At 36.9% G+C, this 11,943-nt stretch overlaps 2 protein-coding genes across 2 annotated transcripts; one reads left to right on the top strand and one right to left on the bottom strand.

The window, feature by feature from the left end:
* The first annotated feature begins 299 nt into the window (after positions 1-299).
* LOC133794831 (mitochondrial pyruvate carrier 4) lies at positions 300-3,574 on the top strand. The gene is made up of 5 exons (XM_062232259.1): positions 300-456; positions 1,271-1,369; positions 1,548-1,600; positions 2,991-3,064; positions 3,310-3,574. The coding sequence occupies exons 1-5, from the start codon at positions 402-404 to the stop codon at positions 3,353-3,355; spliced, it is 327 nt and encodes a 108-aa protein (XP_062088243.1). The 5' UTR covers positions 300-401; the 3' UTR covers positions 3,356-3,574.
* Positions 3,575-3,694: 120 nt separating this feature from the next.
* On the bottom strand, positions 3,695-11,676 carry LOC133794830 (uncharacterized). The gene is made up of 3 exons (XM_062232258.1): positions 11,106-11,676; positions 4,392-4,535; positions 3,695-4,137 (listed from the first exon to the last, which is right to left on the bottom strand). Exons 1-3 carry the CDS (start codon positions 11,475-11,477, stop codon positions 4,042-4,044), a joined length of 612 nt encoding a protein of 203 aa, XP_062088242.1. The 5' UTR covers positions 11,478-11,676; the 3' UTR covers positions 3,695-4,041.
* Between the last annotated feature and the right edge of the window lie 267 nt (positions 11,677-11,943).

The following is an 11,943-nucleotide window of genomic DNA, read 5'->3' as shown; positions in this document are numbered from 1 at the left end:
TAGCATACTTAAGAATAGTCTTAGCTTTTGAAATATTTTTTTGAGGGAAAGAAATAAAATTAATAGTCATCTTTTGAACATCAAAAATTTCAATAAAAAGATATAAATAGGACTTAAATTTTTGAGACAAAAGATCTTTCATGAAATATTAAGAAACGACAGCTAAATTTTTTAAAATGGTATTTATTTATTTTGAAGTTATCCAGTCCACTCCAGCAATTTTTTTTTTTTTGAAGTCAAACTTAAACAAGTAACAAGGTTAAAAAAAGAATTGTACGAGGGCTATATAGCCAACGTGGCAACGTTTAATTGGGCAAAGAGGTTAGTTAGGTGGGAACTGTGGTAAGTAGAGGAAAGGAAGAAGGGAAAGAAGGGAGCGAAGGAGAGAAAAGTGTGTATTCATGGCGACTTCGAAGCTCCAAGCACTCTGGAACCACCCGGCTGGCCCTAAAACTAGTGTGCTCTTTATTTTGCTTTCCCTTTATTCAATCTATTATTCATTTCGAGTGTGCTCTCTCGACAATCTCTATATATATATATCTAGCGAATTATAATTTATATTTATATGATTTTGTTCTGTGATACGGATCTCATTCTCAGTGGCACTGGAAAGTTCGATCCTTTGATGTTAGATTTAATACATCTTCGTAGAATAATCTCTTCTTTTCTTTTCTAAGTAGGGGTGGGGGAACCCTTTTAGGTTTGGGGATAATTGGCGTTTCATTATAGATGTATAGAATTAAGTTAAATATTAGTCGAGGGTGCTCAAATTTTGATTCAAATTATTGTTTGGGATGATATATTAAGCAAATTTAGGAATAAATGACCCCTCCCTTCATTAGTATAGAGAGTGCACACAATTGATGTTTTTTTTTTAATAAAAAAAGTAAGGCTATGAATTCCAGCAAAAAATTCATGATGTTGCTTTTCTGGGTAATTATTATGCAAATTCTTCTACCAAAAAAATGGAAAAGGATTCGAGTATTTTTAAAACAATTGATTACTTGGACTAGCTTTCACTGGTTGATCGCAAAATTAATTGTTTTTAACTGAATAGTCAATATTGGGATATAATAATCTATCATGTTTGAGAATGTTGTTCTTTTGAATGGTTTTTATACAATAGACTCAGCTGGCATATGGTGAAAATTTCAACGGCCTTCTTGTCTAAGAAGTTTACAAGATAGAAAACTCTAATTATGACACCAACTCTATGAATTACAACGTTGTGGACTGGTGATTTAATTGATTGACTGTTTGTTCAATGCAGTTCACTTTTGGGCACCGACATTTAAATGGGGCATCAGCATAGCTAATGTTGCCGACTTCTCTAAACCACCTGAAAAACTTTCGTATCCTCAACAAATAGGTATGTTCTTACTCAGCTGCTTAAAAATTGTTTCAATCCAATTGAAATAAAGCACTGGCCGACACATATGTGGATGGCCGAGAAAACCAATTTCCCTTTACTAATTTAAGTTTGTAAAGCTTTATATGAAGTTACAATGGCATAATTGAGTAAGCTTTCACTCTCTCTGTTTTTCTAGCGGTTGCTTGCACTGGAATTGTCTGGTCACGTTACAGCACTGTCATCACCCCTGTAAGTTTGATTTGTTGAGTTGGCTAATTTAGAGGATGTACTGATCGTGTATCTTATGTTTGAGGATTTCACTAAACTTAGGCCATCATTTGAAAGTAGAATGAGATTAGATGATTTTTTTTATGTAATTTAGTTATGTGATTGGAGGGCATAGAACTTAAATAATCATTTGTTAGGAGATAATTTAGTCTATTGAGAAATTTGGAATAATTTTTTTCTATCCAATCTCTCATCTTCATACATATGGTAAGGCAAAATATTATAATTTTGTATCTAACCTGTTTCCTTATAATTTAATATTTATAAATGATCAACTCACTCAGTATTCTTGTTTTCCTTTTATTTTTCTCAATCCAATCCAATACTATTCTATCCTACCCACCAAAGAGTGAAAGTCAAAATAATGAGTATGACTGTAGAAGGCAAATAATAAGAGGGTGGTTCTATTACTACATCTTAGTTTACTAAGCACACCTTAATTAAAACAACCTCTTATTCCTAACCAACCGTTATTACCTGAATTGTTTTTGGTTGTAGTTAGAGTTTGAATTTGTGAAAGAATTTAGTAAATATTAAAGGTTAGAAATGGCTTACATGTCAAATCTCTTTCTCACTTTGCGGGACCTTTATTTCCATAAAATATGCCAAGTTGCCAATTTCGATCTGCCCCGGTGATGACTTTTGTGACAATAATATACTTTTTCTTGTTCAGTAATACTTGAAAAAATAAATTGTAAAACTGCTATTGGATGAATTTAGTAGCAGAAATATTGGCATCAACTCTTGTATTATGTTTGAGTATGACTCTGCACATGGAATACAGATTATGTTTGATTGATTTGACTTGGGCATTTATGTGAACAATTCAAAAAACAAAATTGGGTGTTGATGATTTATGTTTTCCTTCAATATTATAACTCTATTGCATGTCAGGCTAATTTACTGAAGTTTGTTACTGAATTTAATAGGGCTGGGCAGAGTAAGTTAGAGAGTGACAATAAACCCACATTAAAAAAAAAAAAAACTCTGGAGCTTTCTTGTTTGAGAATCAGATTTCAGTTTGTTCTTTTCTATTTTCTACCAACTTCAGTTTTTTCTTAAATGAGCTCTGTGTAACTTGTAAGCTATTTACTTGTTATGTGTACGCATGAAAGTAACTACTAATTACGCACTGCAATTGGTTGAGGAAACAGAGCAGATTATTTCTTTTTTGAGTGCATAAATAGAATTGTCCCCAATTTCCCTTTTCTTTCTAAAACCAATCATGTCAAACACAAAGAATAAGTTTGTTGTTTTGTTTCATCTTTAGGATTATGTTTTCTCTCTTTTGGTAACTTTTATGGGCAGTTATTTGCTTAATACTTTGAATTATGGTAATCTTTCGATGCAGAAAAACTGGAATCTTTTTAGTGTAAATGTTGCAATGGCTGGGACAGGACTCTACCAACTTTATCGCAAAGTGCAGTAAGTTCATTTTGTTTTTTTGTAAAGAACTTGAAATGGTTATACTGTTGAAATTTTAATTGGTGATTACTTTAAAATTTTAATAATGACAAGACATTGATGCCTATCTCTTTCCAATGCTCTGTTGGTTGCCGAGTTGTGTAAAAGCGCTAATTACCGAATTGATATATATTATACGTGAACGTGGCCCTTGAATGTGGCCATATATTCACAATGTTTATTTGTTGTTGTTGTTGGTAATGCAGGCATGATTATTCCTCTGAAGCAGAAGCTGTTATTGCAAAAGAATGATGACGAAAGATATTCTGAACATTTTGGTTCGTAAAATTTTAACTTCGTATTTCCCATTCCCATTGTTGGAATGGAAGGCTCCAAAATGTTTATTGCAACCTATGTTTCATTCCTTACACTTTGTTCTGTCTGCTGGCTAAAGATTGAGAATTTAGTGGCAATCTGAACATTCAAGAGCCTCCCTCATATCTAATAAAAAAACTGTTTCGGTTTTCTCAATTTTGATATTCTTAGTTTGGGGTCATATTTTACATGTAGAAAACTTTTTAAGCCGGGTCTTGAGAGAGGTAGGGCGGTGGAACCTTGATATGGCGTTTGTTCCATTTTCAGCACAAAACGGAGTAAATGGCACAGCCATTAGTAATTCATAAGAGATATTAACAAAGATATGTCAATGGTAAATAAATAGTTAATCTCATCACACCAGCACGTCCATTTAGAATTTCTGGAAGCAAAAAAACTCGATTGTTCAGAGCTGAAGAATAGGTAATGTATGACAATGACACAGCAATAGAAAACTACTTGGATAAGCCAAAGGGACTAGAGATGTGCTGGGGATGAAAACATTTGAAGTCTATGGGCAATTTCATCTAAGTGACCAAAAAATGAGGCAAGGCTTCCAATCTCCAATCGGTGCAGTACAGTAAACTTCACTCTTTCAATTAGCTATCTCTGTGATCAGCTTTTCATTCGGGATCATTGTCGCTGTCATGAGCATTCAATCCCAAGCTCAGATCCAAAGTACTTTCATTCAGATCTTGGCGTACTACCTGATTTGTGTCCTGAGATTGAAATGAAAATTCGAGTGTTAGGCCTGATGAAAAAAAAGCATAAAAGAAATTGTTGTCGAAGAAAGTTTTATAAACACTGATTTTCTGCTTGGAAGGCTACATTAAATTTTAACTAATTCTAAACTATCCTAACCCATAACTCCATAGAAGGTAAGAATAGTTCATCTGGAATCCATAGAAGGCAGTTCATTTAATAAGAAGTGGAAACAACAAAAGAACAACCAGAAGCATGTGAGAACGTTCACCTGATTTTCTTCCATTGGAACATCATTAATGTCAGGTTTCTCATCCAAATTACCATCCTTGGATGAATCAATCTCAATTGCTTCAGCTTCCCCTGTCACCTTTACGGCAACTTCATCTTCTGCCGTGTCCTCTAGCAATGCAATCTGTACATTTAGATGATGAGAGATTATATTAGCAAAGCATGATAACAACCAAAACTATAAAATCAATCGATTCTCTACTTCTAATTCTAATTCAGATGAAGAAACATTAATGACTCTTTAAAAATAAAATAAAAACCAGACAAAGCTCATAAAATATATTAAAAATTTTAGTTAACCCAAATTTCAATAATGTTTAATCATTACTAAAATCTTCAAAACCTTTGGCCATACATTGAGAACCATAAATAGAGACACTAGCTTCAGCCTCATAGTAGTTCTTTAAAGAAAGCTCATACAGTACAGATAAGAGTAAAATCTTGAATCCCTTGCTAGAAAACCAATCAAATAAAGTCTGTCTAAAATAGTAAATACAGTGCAATTCAAGAAAGCCTGGTCAAAACAGAACTAAGAAAAGAAACAGTCAGAGCACGAAAGGTTCTCTTCAACTTGCTAGCTAAGATCCATAATTCAGAAATGACTCAACAAATCCAACAAGATTTATTTTCAACATGGATATAAAAAAAGAAAATCCATTTACTTCTGTACATCAATTACTTTTGCATTCCAGTTGTATATCATATCACCAGTATTTGTTAATGTGCCAAATCAGCTTAATTTGAGCATGAGTTCAACCAAGCTTATCACTCCAAATACAGCATTTCTCACAATAGAATATTAAAATAAAAATCTGGTCCAGCATTATTATATCATAATCCATATAGATTAACGCTCTTCACTTATCAAGACCCTGGTGTAGCATGATCATGTCAAGACCAAAAAGAATGGCTCCCCGTGATTATACTCCTATTTTCCACTAAAGTAAATGCTAGACCTTTAATACTACACTTAATACTTGTTAGACATTTTATCTGATGTTTAGATAAAAGAAAGTGATACTTGATAGAAATATTATCTGATGTTAGTCTTAAGGTAACATAGACCTAAGATATTTGATGAGCACTAATTTCAGTAGCTTTGTTTTATTTAGCCACAGCACGAAAGCAAATTCCTCAAGGCTCATTGTTACAAAAAACATAAGAAGACGCTTGATTTATACTCTCCAGGAAAATGATTTCTAAGAAAGCAACAATACAATAGCATTCTGCTGGCAAGCTAATGAAAACATACACTCGAATTATTCTCTAGCAAAACTGTCGATAATTTAAAACTTAGAAACTATGTATGATCTGCCAATTCCAAATCTAATAACTTGGATTTTAGAGGAAGAGCATCACAATGTGTTAAGAAATGAATTTCTGGTGTTAGCCTCACTCAAGCTTTCTTTAGCATTCTTGGTACAGGTGTCATTACACCTTTGCGGTCCCTGATAACTAATTCTTTTCCTAGCACAATTCTGTTGGGATATTTTTTTTTATTCTTTATTGTGGTAATCATTATGTAAAAAGGCTATGTCTAGAACATTCTGTGTTCTGTACCAAATGTTATATAAATACAAGGCAGCAACTCAGACAACTTGGAGCTGAGAAAAACATTTTTACATTATTTTTGTTTTCTTACTTGGTATCAGAGCATGTTTGGTGTGTGCCATCAATGTCTACTAACGACACAACTAGTGCAGCTTCCTCAGGCGATAATGGTGTTCCTCCGCCCTCCTCAGCTCCCGCCGCCGCTTCTGGCAGTGCTGTGTCTATTTCCGCTCCTGGGTTCTCCTCTTCCTCTGTTATGACAACTCTTTCCCAACCATTTGCCCTCAAGTTGGATCGCAACAACTTCTCCTTGTGGAAGACAATGGTCTCGGCTATTGTTCGTGGTCATCGCCATGATGGCTATCTTCTCGATACCCAACCCCGATCATCTAAATTCTTGTCGTCTGAATCTTCCTCCCCTACCCCTAGTGTTCAGTCGGTCAACCCAATTTTTGAAACTTGGATCGCGCATGACCAGCTTCTCCTTGGATGGCTCTATGGGTCCATGACTGTGTTGCCACCGAAGTGATGGGTTGTGCCTCCTCAGCTGATCTCTAGTGTGCCTTGGAAGTTCTTTACGACGCCCATTCAAAGTCCAAGATGGATGACTTTCATACTCAGATTCAGACGGCACGGAAGGGAAGCTCCTCCATGGCTGATCATCTTCGTCAAAAGAAACAATGGGTCGATGTTCTCACCCTAGCAGGTGACCCCTATCCCGAACGTCACCTTGTTGCTAATGTCTTGTCTGGTTTAGATGCAGAATATTTACCTATTATTGTGTTGATTGAGGCTCGGTCATCTACCTTTTGGGCTGAATTGCAAGACATCCGTCTTAGCTATGAAAGCAAGATGGACAGGATTAATGCTCTCACTGGCACAAGCAAGCTCTTAAACACCTACTCCTCTTCCTACAACAAATTTTACTCATCGGCCTTCATCTTCTAACCCTAATCGTGGTGGTACCTCTCATTTTGGTCAAAGCTCGCGTAACAATCATAATCCCTCTCGTGGAAACCATAATCGTTTCCGTGGTGGTCGAACTACTCGAGGAAATGCCAAGCCCACTTGTCAAGTTTTAGGGCGGTATGGGCACTTCGCTGCTCATTGCTACAATCGTTTTGATGATACCTATATGGGTTCTATTCCATCTGTTGCTGCCGGTCCGAAAGGCTCGCAAAGCTCTCCAAATACCAGCAATAATTCTGGTGCCTCTGCCTTTGTTGCTACTCCAGATATGGTTGATGATGTTGATTGGTATGTTGATAGTGGGGCAAGTAATCAACTCATAACTGAAGTTAGTAATCTAGCTCAAAAAATGCAGTACACTAGTAAGGACAAGCTGATTGTGGGAAATGGTACAAAGCTTCCAATTGCTATTGTTGGTTTGGGTACTCTCTTATCCACCAACCAAACACCTTTGGTTTTAAAAAACTATTACATGTACCAGATATAACTAAGAATCTTATCAGTGTCTCGCGTTTTACTCTTGATAACAATGTATCAATTTGCAAAGGATTTGGAGACCAAACAGGTGGTGCTTCAAGGAACGCTTAAGGAAGGGCTTTACCAACTTCATCATGTGCATCCACCCTTCCACCCTCGTGTCTCTAAACAGCTGCTACCCACTCACTGTTTCTCTAGTGTTTCAACCAAGTCTTAGTCAAATGAAAGCCAGCACGTTGCTCAGCCATTCTTTTATTTCCATCAAAGATGTATGGCATAAAAGGTTAGACCATCATTCTAGCAAGGTCTTACAAAGAGTCTTGAGTCATATCAATGTAAACTCTTCAAAGAATGAAATAGAACATTTTGTGAAGCTTGTCAATTTGGTAAATCTCATGCTTTGTCTTTCTTACTAATCCCAAACGAGCTCAGCAACCCTTAGAATTGATTCATATCGATGTGTGGGGACCTGCCCCGGTCCTTTCTCACACGAATTTTCGATTCTACATTCACTCAGTAGATTATTATAGCCATTATACATGGATATATCCCTTAAAAGCAAAATCTGATGCTTTAAATGCTTTCATTCAGTTTAAGCTTTTGGTAGGTTTGACAGGAAGATTAAGCAACTAAGAACAGATTGGGGTGGTGAGTTTCAGTCTTTCAATAAAGTGGTTACTGAAAATGGGATAGATTTTCAACACTCTCCTCTTCACACTTCTGCTCAAAATGGTCGGGCTAAATGTGAACATCGCCACATTGTGGAGATGGGTCTCACCCTCCTAGCTCAAGCCCACCTGCCTTTTAAGTTTTGGTGGGATTCATTTCCAACTACGGTCTACCTTATTACTCGTTTACCAACTCCTATTCTTGTTCAAAAGTCGCCATTTGAAGTCTTATTTTCTACCAAACCTGATTATAAGCTTCTCAAAGTTTTTGGCTCCGCTTGTTATCCTTGTATTTGTCCTTATCAATCCCACAAGCTTCAATATCATTCTGTTAAATGTGTTAATTTGGGCTACAGTGAAGTCCATAAGGGATATAAATGTGTTAGTTCCACGGGTAGGTGGTATATCTCAATGCATGTCATCTTTAATGAAGCTGACTTTCCCTTTAAATCAGGTTTTCTCAATACTTCTCATCGTGAACAATCTGTCACTGTTGTTGTTCCCTCGTGGTTTACACCTCTTTCTGTCCCAATGTCTCATTCTGCACATGATGATAATGCCCAACCAGCAGCCTCTCTTGACTGTGCGTCACCACCTGGGTCCTCCACTCCTCGGCCAGCTGAGGTAAACTCTACTCCTAATCCTATTACTTCTAATTCATCTTGTGAGCATGTTTCCAGCCCTGGTTCAGTTGATACTACTGTTATCTCATCCACACCATCTCCTACTAGCCATCCCATGGTAACCCAAAGCAAGGCTGGCATCCCATGGTAACACGGACAACAAATTTTGTTGAACCAACATCTATTACTGAAGCTCTCAAGCATGCTGGTTGAAAGAAGGCTATGATGGATGAGTTGTAGCTCTTCAAAACAATCATACATGGACTCTAGTACCTGCTTGGTCAGAGATGAATGTTGTTGGGAACCGCTGGGTTTTTAAGGCCAAAACAAATTCTAATGGCTCTTTTCAGCGCTACAAAGTGCGCTTGGTGGCCAAAGGTTTTAACCGACGGCCTGGTATTGATTTTATTGAAACTTATAGTCCCGTTATTAAGGCTTCCACGGTTCACATTGTGCTCTCCATTGCAGTAGCCTACTGTTGGGATGTTCGACAGTTAGACATCAATAATGTCTTTCTTAATGGCACTCTTGAAGAAGATGTTTTCATGTCTCAACCTCAAGGTTTTGAAGATTCACACCGACCTGATTATGTGTGTAAACTTGCTAAATCTCTCTATGACTTGAAACAAGCTCCGCGAGCTTGGTTTGATAAACTAAAGTCTACCTTGATCAGCTCGAAGTTTCAGAATTCCAAGGCAAATTCTTCATTGTTCTTCTACAAGCACTCCAATACCATTGTCCTTGTTCTCATCTATGTTGACGATATCATTGTTACCAGTAATAATACCCCACAGTTACAACAATTTATCACTAAAACTCTATCGGTTGTTTACTCTCAAATACCTTGGACCTTAGAATTTTTTCTTGGGCATTTAGGTTCATAGGGATGAAACTAGTATGTACCTCACCCATGCAAAATATGTTGCTGAACTACTTGCTCGGTCTAACATGATTCATTTGAAACCATGCCCCACACCAATGGTTGTTGGCAAACCACTCTCCAAGCTTGACAATCCTACTTACTATAGGAGTCTCATCGATGGCCGGCAATATCTTACTAACACAAGACCGGATCTATGTTTTGACAAGCTCAATCAATTTCTTTCAGCACCTACCACCACTCATTGGAGTGTAGCCAAGCGTGTTCTAAGGTATCTTAAGGGCACTTTACATCATGGTCTTCATATCAAACACTCAACTCGCCTGACTCTCACTGGTTTCTCGAATGCCGATTGGGCTTGTTGCCCGGATGATTGAAAGAGTGTCGCTGCGTATTGTGTTTATCTAGGAGATACCTTAGTATCTTGGTCGTCAAAGAAACAAGTTGTTGGCTCTCATTCTAGTATTGAGTCTGAATATCACGCCCTTGTTCATGTTGCTGTCGAAATCTCATGGATTCAGTCACTTCTACAAGAACTTGTGTTTCCTTTGTCTAGCACCCCTGTCGCATGGTGTGATAATTTAGGTGCTAGTGCTCTTGCTGCCAATCCAATCTATCACGCCAGAACAAAACATATAGAAATGAATTTCTGGTGTTAGCCTCACTCAAGCTTTCTTTAGCATTCTTGGTACAGGTGTCATTACACCTTTGTGGTCCCTGCTAACTAATTCTTTTCCTATCACAATTCTGTTAGGATATTTTTCTTTTATTCTTTGCCTTTGCGTTATTGTGGTAATCATTATGTAAAAAGGTTGTGTCTAGAACATTCTGTATTCTGTAACAAATATTATATAAATACAAGGCAGCAGCTCAGAAAACTTTGAGCTGAGAAAAACATTTTTACAGTATTTTTGTTTTGTTACTCAATGAGTCCACCTATAAATATGCATCACTAAATATGAACCTTTTTAGACGCTTTCTCCCAATAAGAGTTTAAAATTTAAATCATCATCTCACCCAAACAACAACAACAACAAAGAATCGATACTAAACAATCCAATATATTAAAAGGAATAGAAGATTGTAATAGAAATAACCCAATTATTGTGTTAGCACCTTAAGGCATCTATATCTTTTCAATGTACTGATGAATGGAAAAATATATCTCCTTCACAATCAAGCCCCCAAAAACCCCATATATCCAAGCTCTCTAATCAATTTTTTTTTTATAAAACTCAAATCAGAAACTAACATCCTCACTAAAAAAAATATGCTTACAATTTTTTACCCCCTTATTACTACATCTAAGCAGTCCAAAAAAATGCAGGTTCCCAGATATACTAAACTAAAACGCCAAACCCTAAACTACAATTGCCGCCCAACATATATCAAAATCAACATAATGTTAAACAAGCCTGCAACCCTTTAACAAAATTAAAACCTTTTTAACCCGGAAAAAAAAACCCAACATTTAAAATAAATATATAATTAAATGAAATTCAAAGCAAAGGTCAACATAGACCTACCGGAATGTATTTGAATTTTCGCCTAGGAGGCTCGTCCAGTTGTGCCGCCGCCGTCTCGTCTTTACCAGAAACCCTGTCCGCATTAGCATTTCCGTTGGTATTAGTATCACCGTTAATGGCGGCGTTTTGGCTTTGGGTAATTGGAGTCCACTTATAAAGAAGAAGGTGAGAACCGTTACTACCATTAGTGGCGCCGTTATGAGCGTGATTGGAGGAGGAGGAGGTGGTGGCAGACGCTGCTCCACTGCTGTTAGAAGTCGATGGTGCTACGTGGACCCATTTCTTCTTCCACCTCCTCACCGGTCCAGTAAACACCGTGACCGGTCCGTACCGGGTCGATGACCGCCCGAGCCGGGCTCCAACTCCCTCCATGAATCGATCCCGGTTAGGGTGATTCGGTGGTCACTCGGGCGAGCGTCCGATCCGGGTAAAAAATTATAATAATATAAAAGGAATTTATATATCAGAAAAATAAAAAATAAAAAATGGTTATTTGCTTTGGTTGTTTCTCCCTCTAAAACCTGTTCTTCATTTTTTTCTTCCTTTCTCTCTCTATCTATGCCCAAAGGTGTCGCATACTTTACCATTGTCCTGTTATTAGAATTGAGATCCCTGTGAAATTAGTGTGTACTGTACCATGGCTTCCGTGTAAACTCATGTGACGGCCAATCAGAGCCGTTTATCATTTTATTTTGGGAATTTGCACATTTATTACTTTATATTTTTACAATGTATAGCTTAGGTAACTTCTATTACCAATATTTCATATTTGGTACCCTTAATTTATAATACCAGAATAAAATATTATCATACACTCAAATTTGATGAATTTTTTTTA

The sequence above is a fragment of the Humulus lupulus genome, chromosome 8 (genome assembly GCF_963169125.1).
Source record: "Humulus lupulus chromosome 8, drHumLupu1.1, whole genome shotgun sequence".
NCBI lineage: Eukaryota > Viridiplantae > Streptophyta > Magnoliopsida > Rosales > Cannabaceae > Humulus > Humulus lupulus.
Note: the sequence above shows the minus strand (reverse complement) of the source record. Positions and strands in the feature narration are given on the sequence as shown.